The 15,286-nt window shown below is 41.4% G+C and overlaps 1 protein-coding gene across 2 annotated transcripts in view; it reads left to right on the forward strand.

Annotated features, from left to right (window-relative positions):
• The window catches only part of SYDE2 (synapse defective Rho GTPase homolog 2), a 52,682-nt gene that overhangs the window by 13,594 nt on the left and 23,802 nt on the right, over positions 1 to 15,286 (forward strand). For both annotated transcript variants that reach the window (XM_073357195.2, XM_073357194.2), the window contains one exon: positions 13,589 to 14,688. In XM_073357195.2, the coding sequence (XP_073213296.2) occupies positions 13,589 to 14,688 (1,100 nt within the window). The remainder of the gene's footprint in view (positions 1 to 13,588; positions 14,689 to 15,286) is intronic.

Genomic DNA, 15,286 nt, shown 5'->3' on the forward strand with positions numbered 1-15,286 from the left:
GGTAATTCTGCTGTCCCCATTCTGGTCAAGGAGGCCTCAGTTCTCTGACCTACTTGACAAAATACAAAGAGCTCCCATCTGCTATCCATCCAGAAGGGATATGATACTAAAAGGGTCAGTCATGCATCAGAATCCAGACAGTCTGAGCCTAGCTGCCTGGTTCTTGAACAGACCCTCTTAAGCCAACAAGGTTAGTCAGAGAGCTAATAGCCATACTTGTAGATTCATTAATAAATCTACTTACTCACCGTATTCTAGGGCCTGGTTTACCATTGGTACCAGAGCAGGGGTCTCACCCACACATCAGCAGATTCTTGAATTTCTTCAAGATGGACTCAGTCTAGGTCATAGAGGTCAGGTGGCTGCTTTGACTAGCATCCTTAGTGGGGCAGACAAGTAGTAGATTTCCTTTTATCCAGATGTCCAGTATGGTGTGGGTGTGGTGAGTTTTTGTTTGTTTGGAGCAGTATCTTTTCTTCCTCCTGAAGTACAGAGAGTTCTTTTGTGGGCTCTTATCTGGTTCTCAGTGCCATGACAGGTCATCCATTTGAATCATAGAATCATAGAATATCAGGGTTAGAAGGGACCCCTGAAGGTCATCTAGTCCAACCCCCTGCTCGAAGCAGGACCAATTCCCAGTTAAATCATCCCAGCCAGGGCTTTGTCAAGCCTGACCTTAAAAACCTCTAAGGAAGGAGATTCTATCACCTCCCTAGGTAACGCATTCCAGTGTTTCACCACCCTCTTAGTGAAAAAGTTTTTCCTAATATCCAGTCTAAACCTCCCCCACTGCAACTTGAGACCATTACTCCTCGTTCTGTCATCTGCTACCATTGAGAACAGTCTAGAGCTATCCTCTTTGGAACCCCCTTTCAGGTAGTTGAAAGCAGCTATCAAATCCCCCCTCATTCTTCTCTTCTGCAGGCTAAACAATCCCAGCTCCCTCAGCCTCTCCTCATAACTCATGTGTTCCAGACCCCTAATCATTTTTGTTGCCCTTCGCTGGACTCTCTCCAATTTATCCACATCCTTCTTGTAGTGTGGGGCCCAAAACTGGACACAGTACTCCAGATGAGGCCTCACCAATGTTGAATAGAGGGGAACGATCACGTCCCTCGATCTGCTCGCTATGCCCCTACTTATACATCCCAAAATGCCATTGGCCTTCTTGGCAACAAGGGCACACTGCTGACTCATATCCAGCTTCTCGTCCACTGTCACCCCTAGGTCCTTTTCCGCAGAACTGCTGCCTAGCCATTCGGTCCCTAGTCTGTAGCGGTGCATTGGATTCTTCCATTCTAAGTGCAGGACCCTGCACTTATCCTTATTGAACCTCATCAGATTTCTGTTGGCCCAATCCTCCAATTTGTCTAGGTCCTTCTGTATCCTATCCCTCCCCTCCAGCGTATCTACCACTCCTCCCAGGTTAGTATCATCCGCAAATTTGCTGAGAGTGCAATCCACACCATCCTCCAGATCATTTATGAAGATATTGAACAAAACCGACCCTTGGGGCACTCCACTTGATACCGATTGCCAACTAGACATGGAGCCATTGATCACTACCCGTTGAGCCCGACAATCTAGCCAGCTTTCTACCCACCTTATAGTGCATTCATCCAGCCCATACTTCCTTAACTTGCTGACAAGAATACTGTGGGAGACCGTGTCAAAAGCTTTGCTAAAGTCAAGAAACAATACATCCACTGCTTTCCCTTCATCCACAGAACCAGTAATCTCATCATAAAAGGCGATTAGGTTAGTCAGGCATGACCTTCCCTTGGTGAATCCATGCTGGCTGTTCCTGATCACTTTCCTCTCATGCAAGTGCATCAGGATTGATTCTTTGAGGACCTGCTCCATGATTTTTCCAGGGACTGAGGTGAGGCTGACTGGCCTGTAGTTCCCAGGATCCTCCTTCTTCCCTTTTTTAAAGATTGGCACTACATTAGCCTTTTTCCAGTCATCCGGGACTTCCCCGGTTCACCACGAGTTTTCAAAGATAATGGCCAATGGCTCTGCAATCACAGCCGCCAATTCCTTCAGCACTCTCGGATGCAACTCGTCCGGCCCCATGGACTTGTGCACGTCCAGCTTTTCTAAATAATCCCTAACCACCTCTATCTCCACAGAGGGCTGTGTTCGCAATCAATTGTGAACGTGTCTTAATTGCTTTCTAACACGGCCTTTTTGATAGCCATCATGTTAGTTTGCAAACTGTCTGAGTTGGGACCTCTTTTCCTGGAACGTCACCACTGCACTTTCTATAAAGAAAGTGGTACGAAGAATCAACCACGTTTTAATGTTGGAGATTAACCCCAGGTTCCATAGAGCATAGGAAATTGTCTTTCCATCCTTCTGTCTAGCTCCAACACCTTCCACAGAGAAACTGTTGCATACTTTGGATGTCTGCAGAGCTCTCAAAGTCTCTGTTCATTGTACATCTTAGGTCAGAAGGACAAATGCTTTATGCACTATAAGGTGGGTAGAAAGCTGGCTAAATTGTCGGGCTCAACGGGTAGTGATCAATGGCTCCATGTCTAGTTGGCAGCCGGTATCAAGTGGAGTGCCCCAAGGGTCGGTCCTGGGGCCGGTTTTATTCAATATCTTCATAAATGATCTGGAGGATGGTGTGGATTGCACTCTCAGCAAATTTGCGGATGATACTAAACTGGGAGGAGTGGTAGATACGCTGGAGGGGAGGGATAGGATACAGAAGGACCTAGACCAATTGGAAGATTGGGCCAAAAGGAATCTGATGAGGTTCAATAAGGATAAGTGCAGGGTCCTGCACTTAGGACGGAAGAACCCAATGCACAGCTACAGACTAGGGACCGAATGGCTAGGCAGCAGTTCTGCAGAAAAGGACCTAGGGGTGACAGTGGACGAGAAGCTGGATATGAGTCAGCAGTGTGCCCTTGTTGCCAAGAAGGCCAATGGCATTTTGGGATGTATAAGTAGGGGCATAGCGAGCAGATCGAGGGACGTGATCGTTCCCCTCTATTCAACATTGGTGAGGCCTCATCTGGAGTACTGTGTCCAGTTTTGGGCCCCACACTTCAAGAAGGATGTGGATAAATTGGAGAGAGTCCAGCGAAGGGCAACAAAAATGATTAGGGGACTGGAACACATGAGTTATGAGGAGAGGCTGAGGGAGCTGGGATTGTTTAGCCTGCAGAAGAGAAGAATGAGGGGGGATTTGATAGCTGCTTTCAACTACCTGAAAGGGGGTTCCAAAGAGGATGGCTCTAGACTGTTCTCAATGGTAGCAGATGACAGAACGAGGAGTAATGGTCTCAAGTTGCAGTGGGGGAGGTTTAGATTGGATATTAGGAAAAACTTTTTCACTAAGAGGGTGGTGAAACACTGGAATGCGTTACCTAGGGAGGTGGTAGAATCTCCTTCCTTAGAGGTTTTTAAGGTCAGGCTTGACAAAGCCCTGGCTGGGATGATTTAACTGGGAATTGGTCCTGCTTCGAGCAGGGGGTTGGACTAGATGACCTTCTGGGGTCCCTTCCAACCCTGATATTCTATGATTCTATGTGCTTTATTATCCAGTGTCAAAGGGTATGAAGGCTTCAAAATCTTCCATTTCCAAGTGGCTAAGATATTGTAAGTCAGAAGCATAAAAGTGTGTGTATATAATATAATTATAATTAGGGCCCAACCAAATTCATGGCCGTAAAAAATCTGATCTCCCCCATGAAATCTGGCTATTGTAGGAGAGACCAATTTTCACAGAGTTGGGTGGCCGGAAAGTGGCAACTGCTGGCAAGAGCCCAGCACTGAAGGCAGCGCCGCTGCTAGAAGCCATGCAGAAGTGAATGTGGCATGTTGTGGTGTGGCCACCCTTACCTCTTCTGCACGGCTGCTGGCGGTGGCGCTGCGTTCAGAGCTCGGTGCCTAGCCAGCAGCTGCCCAGCTCTGAAGGCGGCAGCACAGAAGTAAGGGTGGTAATACCATGACCCCTCCTCCCACAGTAGGCTTGCAACCTTCCCCCTCCTCCCCAATCCCATTTGGGGTTGGAAACCCCACAGTTTCTGAAATTTATGATTATTAAAAATCCTATGACTGTGAAATTAACCAAAATGGACTGTGAATTTGGTAGGGCCCTAAATATAATATATATTTAAAAAAAAAAATTACTCCAACTTCTAATAGCAGAAAAGCTGAGGCAGCTTCATGGGCAGAAAGATTTCCTACAAGCAAAAGAGGAAAGCAGCCACCTGGTCATCTGTTCACACCTTCTCCAAATTCTACACGCTGGACATGCTATCATTATCTGATGCTGCCTTCAGTACATGGGTGCTCCTCACTGTAGTATCCAAGTAACTATTAAGAAAGGGTTACCCCCTTTTCCATCTGCATATGACTGTATAAAGTCCCCACGTACATGCACATAGTGGACTCTGCTATTCAAATTCCAATGTCATGGATCTGTGGACCTCATTACGAATAAGAATAGGAAAATGTATCCCTTATCTGAAAATCTCCTTTTTTGGAGCAATGAGGTCCACAGATCCATCCCCCCTTTGGCTGTTAATTGGGGAAAGAGATGGGATTATTCATTGGCACTCAGCTTCTTATACAATGAATTGTCGTGTTTAGTCTGAATGCTTAATTTTCCTTACCATGCATTTTGTTAGTTTGCCTAGGGCTATGGAAGTCTCTCAACTGGCAGAGGAGGAGCCTCACCTAGCCTGCCACTGATTTGGTAGGTTTTGGTCTGGCTCCAAGGCTGCATACAGTGGAGATCCAATGTCATGTGGGCCTCATTACTCAAAGAAATTAAATTTTCAGGTAAGGCACAGATACGTTTTCCTATTCTCCGTCTCTGTTATAACAGTATGGTTAAACTTCTGGGTCAGTCACTGATTATGACTTTGGCAACATCTTCACTCCTTTTTTTTTTTTTTTTTTTTTTAAAGGGTATGTGTTTATACCAAGATAGCTGACTCAATGTAAAATCCTAGTGGGTAGGGTTGTGGGTAGTGACTGTAATATCAGGATAGCCTGGGATGCTGTAGAAAGGTCCTAGTGCTCTTTATTGCTAGGACACCATCAATCTTGATGTGATAAGCTTCACTCTGTCCCCAGAGCTCCCTGAAAATTAAGGTAGTTGAAATGGGACTGTATACGGTCCTCTTTTACTTGGGTGGTGCTAGAACAAAAGGAGAGAAGCCAAATTAGGCAGAACAGAGGAAGCTGGACTTCAAGATCAGAAGGGACCATCATGATCATCTAGTCTGATCTCCTGCACCTTGCAGGCCACAGAACCTCACCCACCCACTCCTGTAATAGACCCCTAACCTCCAGCTGAGTTACTGAAGTCCTAAAATGATGGTTTAAAGACTTTAAATTACAGAGAATTCACATATGCACTAGTTTAAACCTGCAAGTGACTTGTGAAGAAAGTGTTAACCTCCTTCCAATAAATTACAGATGGAAGAGGACTTCCTATCTCTTCTGTGTACTTGAAGCAGGTTTGTCAGAGCTTCTGAAGGTTGAGGGCCCAGTCATATGTGTATGTGAGGCATCACTTGACAGCTCAGCCTTACAGGCAGAAGAGGCAAATAGACCCAGCAGCTCAGATTGAAGTAGCTATAGATTTTTTGGATTGTGATTTGTGCAAAATAACTCTTTTTATGACCTGGCTGTCACAAAGGAGCAGGAACTGCTTTTGCGTCTTGCACTGTGAAAGGAACAACAAGAACTGGGTCTGTCATGAGACAGGGTGGGGTCAAAAGGGCGTGCTTATAACTTATATGAGGAAAGTGACTGATCCAGATGTTCCAGACTGGTGTATCAGAGCTGGAGAAGCATTAACATATGAAAAATAGGCAGCAAACTCATCCTAGTTTTGTAGATTTTGAATGTTCAAGTTTGGCCAGTGAGTTAAATCGCGATTATACAACTGTTTCTTCCTCTAGTGAAATATTACTTAAGCTGCATGGTGCTCAGCAAAATCATTATTGTAATGGAAGAGCAGGCAGTTCAGCTGGTTTACTTGCATTATGTGCCTCTGGAGGCTCTAGTCATCACCTCTTTAATTATGGGCTACTTAAAATAATTCCCTCTTAGTCTATTGGGGCAGCGGGTAGCTAGGATTGCTGAGTGGAAGGGTTTATCACAGCCTCGTTGCTATCAGACCACCATGTCTCCTCTCTTTCAGGAAAGGTTTTTAACTCTTAATAAAAGCAGCAGGTGGAGATTTTTAAACCTGTAACAACCTCTCTACTCCCACACTTTGGGTCTTCAGCAGGAATTGAGCCCAGAACTTTTAGCTAGATCTGATCGAAAAATGGTAGTTGTCATGGGGGGGGGGGGGCGGAATTTAGTCCCTAGGTGTAAAGAAGGAATAATTTTCCATTTATTTGCAAATATTTAAGGATCACTTCCTTTTAAAAATAATAATGGGATTTGGGTGTTTTTCCCTTTGGTCTCCTTTTCGTTTTGCCAAAGTGGGTGGAAATGATAATTTTCTTATTTCTTAACCAATGTTGTGTAAATTTGGGGAAGCACACATTCTTCATTACAGACTGTTTATAATTCTACTTTTTTACAGCGAAACAGGTTTGGAGCTGTCTGAGCACAAAAAGACTTAATGGGCCAAATCTTCAGCTTGTGTAAATCAGTGCAGTCCTATTAACTTCAGTGGAGCTATGCCACTTACAAGAGTAGAGGATCTGGCCCAGCTTTTTTGTGTGACTTATGACTTAAAAGGATAGTGTGTGGGTTTTTTTTCCCCCCCAGCTTGGATATCTTGCACCAGAGTTGTATGTGGATGTTTTTGTTTTGGTTTGCTTATAAACATTCCAAAGTTCATCAGTGGGCTGAGAAAAAGCAAGAGAAATCTAGATGTAAAGGAAAAATATGTTAGAAGCCACTGAAAAGATGTCTTTTTTTTTAAAAAAAAACCCAGAATGGTATGGTTTTAACTGCAGTGTTTGTACCACAAAGCTTTACATGAACTGAAACAGATGTTTCCAGAATGATATGTATCATGCCTGCTAAGATAAGTATTCCTGGAAAACTATAGGAAAAGGTTGTACGGAACAGCAGTTTTAGTTCAGTAGTAGTTTCAGGTTTTCGTTGGAGTTACATACTTGGGTGTTTGTTTTAAAATTGTAACAGACTGTTGGCCAGTTATCCATTCACCTTAACTCATTCCTTATAAAAAATTACAATTTTTTCTGGTAAATATTAAAGCAAATGTTAAACCTTTAAAACTTCTGAAAATGGAGGGAAAACTTACATGTAAGTCAGGGCAATCAAATATTATGCCTTTAAAATAAAATAACTTGTTGGCAATCAGTTTGACAGAGATTTATATAGAAAGACAAGGTGGCTGAGGTAATATCTTTTATTGGACCAGCTTCTGTTGGTGAAAGAGAAAAGCTTTCGAGCTTCCAGAACCTGGAGAAGAGCTCTCTTCTCCAGGTTAAAGTGAGTTAACTTATTCCCTTATGTAGATGTTAATTTCATTAGGACTAACCTGCAGGACTGGATGGACACTGATTCTGAATAAAAAGCTGAGATGAAAAGTATCTGAATTTATGAAGTACTGCAATTGCCATTGGCTACTTGCCTCTTTTCAGTTATGAAAAAGACTTTATAACTTCATTCAATTGCATTATTGCACAAACCTAAAAATTTGCTTTGTTAATCAGACTCAGTAAATGACTCACTGAGGTAATCATGTACAATGCCAAGTCGTTTTTGTTCAATATAGTGTCCTTCCAGGAAAACTTGCAACCCATCTAATATAAAACTATAAATCTCTGAATTGAGTTGTTCTGCAAAAAACATCTTTTTTTCTCTCCCACATGCTTATAAAGCCAAAAAAAAGTGTATAAAGCTGATTTTTGTGGAAAATGTAAGTAATGGCTTTCAATTTCATTATTTTAACTTAATTGGGTTTTTTTCCGTAAGTTTGAACTTTTGTAGTCTGATGTGTCGGGCAGTAAATTACAAAGCATTTTGTTTTTTTTCATGGTGATGCTTTGGTAGTCATTTAAACAGCAGGTGCCTTGTAGATATCATTTCCTCCTGCCATCCTTCCTGCCCAATATTTTTCAAGTGTAACAGACATGATCATAAGATTCTGATTGGGTGGTAGTAGGAAATTAGGATTGGGTTCACACAACAACATTCTATGATTTGTCATACTATAGGTAACCAAAAGCAGTTTATTTCCTTTAGCAATATTATATGAAAGCCATATTGAGAGAACTGTATTGCAGAGTAAAAATTGGTTAGATTTAGGCTATAGTAAGGTTACATTTTGCAGATTGTAAAAAGCTGTTTAGTACACTGTTTTGAAAATCACGTGCATACCTTAGCAACTTTCTGGCTTTACTGGAAAAACATATGGCTTTAATACTCGTTGAAATACTGGCCTGCATAATAGTTGACTGTTAAAGTTTCACTCAGCCACATATTTCATTTTAACTGTTCAGTGCTGAATACAGCAGAAGTTGGACACATGAAAGTCAGAACGTTAGATTGACTCTTCAGTTCTAATGAAACTGAGAGAAGTTTAATACGTTGGCTTGCTTTTCTAAGCCGATGCCAGAGACTTCTGACAGGAAGGGAAGATTAATGTTAGCAGGCTAAAGCATGGTACTGATTACTATAGAAGGCTTCAGGCCAGCCCACCAGTGGGACTGTGCTGTGATTTGCAGTACAAGGGAAGGCTTTGTCCAGTTTTATCAAACGCCACATTTCTTACTAGCTGCTTGCCAGAAGAACACAGCAGGCGTGCTAGAAAAAGTCCTTTCCCTGTAAGGAAACTACTTTGATGGGACACAGCAACTGAGGAAACAAGAAATTTCATGTATTCTGCCGGAAAACGGATCTTGTGCACTATTTTTCACAACTGGATTTTTTTTTTTTTTTACTATCAGGAACCTTTTTGTAAAAAAAACAAACAAAAAAAGAAATTGTATCTGTAAAAATTATCAAAATGATACTCAGGTTAGTCCCCAAAAGTTAGATTTTTGTAACATCTGCAAAAACAAATTAAAAATAAGGTTTTAATAAAATAGTGAAGTTAGCTTATATGATTTCACAGTTCAAGCTGAGTGAAGTGCATAAAGTAAACTAACCTTGTAAATGATTAAAACTAAATCAGGTTAGCCAAGGGGAATTGTGAAGATCAATTAATGACTGTACAGTCATTTGCTTATGTGAAATGCTATGAATTAAAGCTAAAAGCATTTTAAAAATCTAATAGGTGCAGACATCTTATTAAATGTGACAGTGTGACGTACTGAGTATCCTTCGTAAGCAACGCTTGCCGATTTGCAGATTCTCCCAGTCCTGTATTAGCAAAGGTTTGTAATTTATGCTTGAAGTTTTGTCAATGGTTATGACCAATATGCCAACTAGAAAAGTAAGTATATTAAAGAGGTTCAGTATGCACAGAAGCTATGTAACATCTAATTTTATATGGATCAGCATGCATTTTATTACCAAAATTGATAATCAAAACTTTCCTGTTTTTGTGGTTGTAGAAAATAGAAGTTTGGGGATTTTTTTTTTTATTTTATTTTTTTTAGTATTCTGACCTGTTCCTGTTGTGATGGGATGGGAGGAAGGTGCACTTTGTACAGTCTTTCTGGTTGCCCATAGCTAGTGATCTTTTGTGAAGTAGTCTTAAATTCTCGGTGGTGACAGCTATGTTGTCCAAACTGCAGAATGAATATGGTAGTAACTGCTACCAAGGAGGAACATAAATATCAGAAGGGAGAAAAAGATGACTCAAAATGAAGAGACTGTCAATAAGCACTATGATCTCACTCCTACTGATCAGCTTGGAATTACTGGGCCCAGTTCCCCTCTAATGTGTGCCCTAATTTTACCCTGATGTAACTCTGTTAGCTTCAGTGGGATTACTCCTGGTTGACACTGGTGGAAATGAGAAGAAAATCAGATCCACTGTCTTTGAGACTGGAGTTCCCTTGAATGTCCTGATTTCTGTCACAGGGCGAAGAGCTTGTGCGCAAATGTGTGCACTCAGCACAGAAAATTACATGACTCCTTTCTGGTGTATGCCTGCTAGCGTTCATTATCAGCCTCCTTCCACTGTTAACGTGATGGAAGGCTTTTATTCTTCAACAGTGTGAGTTGGTGTGACTTGTTTAAGCCTTGGGAAACTAGCTATTTCACAGGTGAAGGTCACCTGGGAACTGGCTAACTTCCAAGCCTGTTTTGGGAGCTTTGTGCCAAGAAAGAGGAAAGTGTGTTTGGCAGCTAAAAGGCAGGACAATTTGGGACTCTTGGGAGGAATGAAACCTGAGAGGCTGTAAAAATAGTAAACCCAATAATAATGGGAGATTTCAACTGTCCCCATATTGGCTGGATACATGTCACCTCAGAAGGGGATGCAGAGATAAGGTTTCGTGACACCATAAATGACTGCATCTTGGTGCCGTTAGTCCTGGAACCCCCAAGAGGAAAGGCAATTCTTGATTTTAGTCCTAAGTGGAGCACAGGATCTGGTCCAAGAGGTGAATATAGCTGAGTTGCTAGGTAATAGCAACAAAAATATAATTAAATTAAACATCCCTGGGGCGCGGGGAACACAAAAGAAGCCCACCAAAGTAGTAGTTAACTTCAGAAAGGGGAACTGCACAAAAATGAGGAAGCTAGTTAAACAGAAATTAAACGGTACAGTCTCAAAAGTGAAATGCCTGCAAGCTACATGTAAACTTTTTAAAAACACCCCAATAGAGTCTCAAATTAAATGTATATCCCATATTAAAAAACATAGTAACAGGACCAAAAAAGTGCTGTCATGGCTAAACAACGAAGTAAAAGAAGCGAATAGAGGCAAAAAGGCATCCTTTAAAAATTGAATGTTAAATCCTACTGAAGAAAATAGAAAGGAGTATAAACTCTTGCAAGTCAAATGCAAAAGTATAATTAGGCAGGCCAAAAAAGAATTTGAAGAGCAACTATCCAAAGACTCAAAAACTAACAGCAAAAAAATGTTTAAGTACATCAGAAGCAGGAGGTCTGCTAAACAATCAGTGATCGAGGTGCTAAATGAGCACTCAAAGAAGACAAGGCTGTTGTGGAGAAACTAAATGAAATCTTTGCATGAGCCATTCTTTTTAGGTGACAAATCTGAGGAACTGTCCCAGATTGAGGTGTCATTAGAGGAGGTTTTGGACAAATTGATAAATTAAACTGTAATAAGTCACCAGGACCAGATGGTATTCATCCAAGATTTCTGAAGGTGCTCAAATATGAAAATTGCAGAACTACTAACTGTGGTATGTAACCTATCATTTAAATGAGCTATCCTCCAGTTATCTGGTACAGAAGCTGATGTGACACCAATTTTTTAAAAAAGCTCCAGAGGTGATCCTGGCAATTTCAGGCCAGTAAGCCCAACTTCAGTACCAGGCAAAGTGGTTGAAACTGGTAAAAAACAGAATTACCAGTGACATAGGTGAACATCATTTGCTGGGGAAGAGTCAACATGGCTTTTGTAAAGGGAAATCATGCCTCACCAATCTTAGAATTCTTTGAGTGTCAACTAACATGTGGACAAGAGTGATCCAGTGGATATAGTGTACTAGGACTTTCAGACAGCCTTTGACATGGTCCCTCACCAAAGGCTCTTAATCAAAGTTAGCAGTCATGGGATAAGAGGGAAGGTCCCCTCCTCGATCAGTAACTGGTTAACAGATAGGAAACAAAGAGTAGGAATAAATGGTCAATTTTCAGAATAAAAAGAGGTAAATAGTAGCGTCCCTCAGGGGTTGGTACTGGGACCAGTGCTGTTCAACATATTCATAAAGGATCTGGAAATGGGAGTAAACAGTGAGGTGGCAAAATTTGCAGATGATACAGAATTATTCCAGATAGTTAAATCCAAAGCTAACTGTCAAGAGTTACAAAGGAATCTCACTAAATTGGGTGACAAGGCAACAAAATGGCAGATAAAATTCAATGTTGATAAAAGCTAAGTAATGGACACTGAAAAACATAATCCCAACTATACATACAAAATGATGGGGTCTAAATTAACTGTTACCACTCAAGAAAGAGATCTTGGGATCATTGTGGATAGTTCTCTGAAAACATAAACTCAATGTGCAGCAGCAGTCAAAAAAGCTTACATAATGTTGGGAACCATTAAGGAAGGGAGAAATATGAAAAAGAATATCATAATGCTTCTATATAAATCCATGGTATGCCCACATGTTGAATACTGAGTGCAGATCTGGTTCCCCAATCTGAATAAAGATTATGGAATTGGAAAAGGTACAGAGAAGGGCAACAAAAATGATTAGGGGTATGGAACAGCTTCTGTAGGAGGAAAGCTTAAAAAGACTGGGACTTTTTAGCTTGGATAATGGAACACTAAGAGAGGATATGATAGAGGTCTATAAAATCTTGACTGGTGTGGAGAAAGTGAATAAGGAAATATGATTTATGCCTTCACATAACACAAGAACTAGGGGGCACTCAATTAAATTAATAGGCAGCAGGTTTAAAACAAAAAAGGAAGTACTTCTTTTCAAAATGCACAGTCAATCTGTGGAACTCTTTGCTAGGGATCTTATGAAGACCAAAACTGTAACAGGGTTCAGAAAAGAACTAGATAAGTTCATGGAGGATAGGTCTATCACTGGCTATTAGCCCAGATGTTCAGGGATGCAATGCCATGCTCTGAGAGTCCCTCACCTCTGTTTGCCAGAAGTTGGGAGTGGGTGAGCAGATGGATTACTCAATCCCCTGTTCTCTTAATTCCCACTGGAGCCACCTGGCACTGGCCATTGTTGGAAGAAAGAATACTGGGCTAAATGGACCATTGGTCTGACCCAGTATGGCTGTTCTTATGTGCATTAAATCTCCTCCTTGTCATTGCAGAGTGAGGGGAACAGGGTAGCTGCCAAGGTGTGGTGGGAGAAAGGTGTACTTAAGACCATTTGCTTGTAGTGGAATAGTGTTCTGATACTGAGAGGGAGGGGGAGACAATGGAACAGGGTTCTGAGCTGCAGTGACAGAGGCAGGGTTCTTATGAGAATAAGAAGAAAGATGCATGCACAGGATTCCTCTGTAGTCCTTAATTGCCGAACACTGCAGGCTGTATGCTCTCCTGCGTAGTCTAAGGGCAGTGGCAGTATTCAGAGGAGAGAGTCTCTGTAGTGTTCCACACTCTTCCCATCTAAACTCATGGCTACCTGGCATCTGTACCCTGGTGAAGCAGTTAGGTCCGCTTGTGTGAGGACACATTATACCAACAGATGGAGTACTACACAGGTAGGTGCGATGAGTGAATTGTTTATATGTAGTTTGCATCAATTCCATTTTGTTAGGCAAAGCCTCAATAGAACGGGAAGATTCAAGCTTCTGACTGTCCTCTGCCAACTTTTGGCTGAAAAAGTCAGCAAAGTGCAGACATGCTTATGTTTGTCTAAGTGATGCACAATATTTGTCTGAGTAGATCCCATATTTGAGTACTGACAGACTAACTTCTTCCATAGTTCACAAATTATTGTTGCTGCTAACTGCTGTTAATGGGCAGCTTTAAAAACGCATTCCTATTTTGTTTTGTTTTTTTCTTTTAAAGGATCTGGAATTGTACCTGCAAATAAGGCTGAGGCAGGAGCGACAGAAATTTCTCCTCCAAGTCCTAATCCTTTGAAAAAAGGAGGATCAATTAATTGGCCTTTCCCTGACAAGATAAAATCTCCTAGAACTGTGAGAAAGCTTTCAATGAAAATGAAAAAATTGCCAGAACTCAGCAGGAAGCTGAGCATCAAAGGAACCTCAAGCTCTAATAATTCAGATAATCTTACTTCCTTGCTGAAAGGTGACTGTCAGGATACAAGCCATACCACATCTTTGCCATCTTCTGGAAATGCAACAACAGCTGCTAGCAGGAATGTTATAAGTCGGTACCATCTTGACAGTAGTGTATCATCACAACACGGCTACAAAAAGAAAAGCACTGGGAGTTCCAAATCCTCCAGTAAAGGTGGTTATCTCAGTGATGGAGACTCTCCTGAACTTATAGCAAAATCGAGTAAACACAGTTCTGTAAGCAGGTTTGGGAAAGGAAAAGAGACTCTTCCAAGTAACAACAATAAAACTGAAATAGACATTGATGCTTTTAGACATTACAGCTTTTCTGATCAACCCAAATGTTCCCAATACATATCTGGACTCATGAGTATTCACTTCTATGGTGCTGAAGATTTGAAACCACCACGGATGGACTCAAAAGATGTCTTTTGTGCAATTCAGGTAGATTCAGTAAACAAAGCAAGAACAGCCTTGCTTACATGCAGAACGACTTTTTTAGATATGGACCACACTTTCAACATAGAAATTGAAAATGCCCAGCACTTAAAACTAGTGGTCTTCAGCTGGGAGCCTACCCCACGGAAAAATCGTGTTTGCTGTCATGGAACAGTGGTTCTCCCCACTCTTTTTCGAGTGACAAAGGCGCATCAGCTGGCTGTCAAACTGGAGCCCAGAGGGCTTATTTATGTCAAACTGACTCTCATAGAACAATGGGAGAATTCTCTTAATGGTCTAGTTGCAGATCGAGAGCCAGTGATATTTGGAGTAGATGCTCGAAAAGTTGTTGAGAAGGAAAATGTGGGCTTGATGGTACCGCTTCTGATGCAGAAATGTATTGTGGAGATTGAAAAGAGAGGCTGCCAGGTACTGTAAACTCTTTAAACAAATTCTCCTATACCATGTGGCTGAATTTCTTTTTGCACTGTTATGTTTAGAATTTGAGCAGCGAGCAAGGGAATACAGTAAGTATGTTTCCCACAGTGTGTCTTTTTTTCCTTTGCTTATCCTCTTATTGGTCTCATCACTTTATTGCTGTCAGTGTGCAAGTTTTTCCCCTTGTTTATTGTAACGTGGTGAGGAACAGTGAGGCTGGGTGAACCCAGCGTTTTCAGTTTCTTCATAAGGGAGGCCTGTACTTAATGCCAGTGGTGTGTTCGGACAATGGAAACATAACTAAAACAATAGATTGTGGCATTTGGAGTAACTCCTCAGTTAAGGCAGCATTGGGGTTAGGATTCCCTACTTCCTAACTTCGAGCCAATGGCTCATTCCATAAGACCATTTCTGCTGCATGCGTGTTGAAAAGATATAATGTAAAATTCCTAAACACCCACAATTCAGGCATTGTGCCATCTAAAATAAAGCTATTTGCTACCATCCTGGCAAAACTTCAGTTTAGCAAATGCATTCACAAGCCAAAATATGAAAGATCAACTCTGATTTGTCCCTTAGCCTTTCCTTT

The sequence above is a fragment of the Lepidochelys kempii genome, chromosome 8, assembly GCF_965140285.1.
Source record: "Lepidochelys kempii isolate rLepKem1 chromosome 8, rLepKem1.hap1, whole genome shotgun sequence".
NCBI classification, from domain to species: Eukaryota; Metazoa; Chordata; order Testudines; family Cheloniidae; genus Lepidochelys; species Lepidochelys kempii.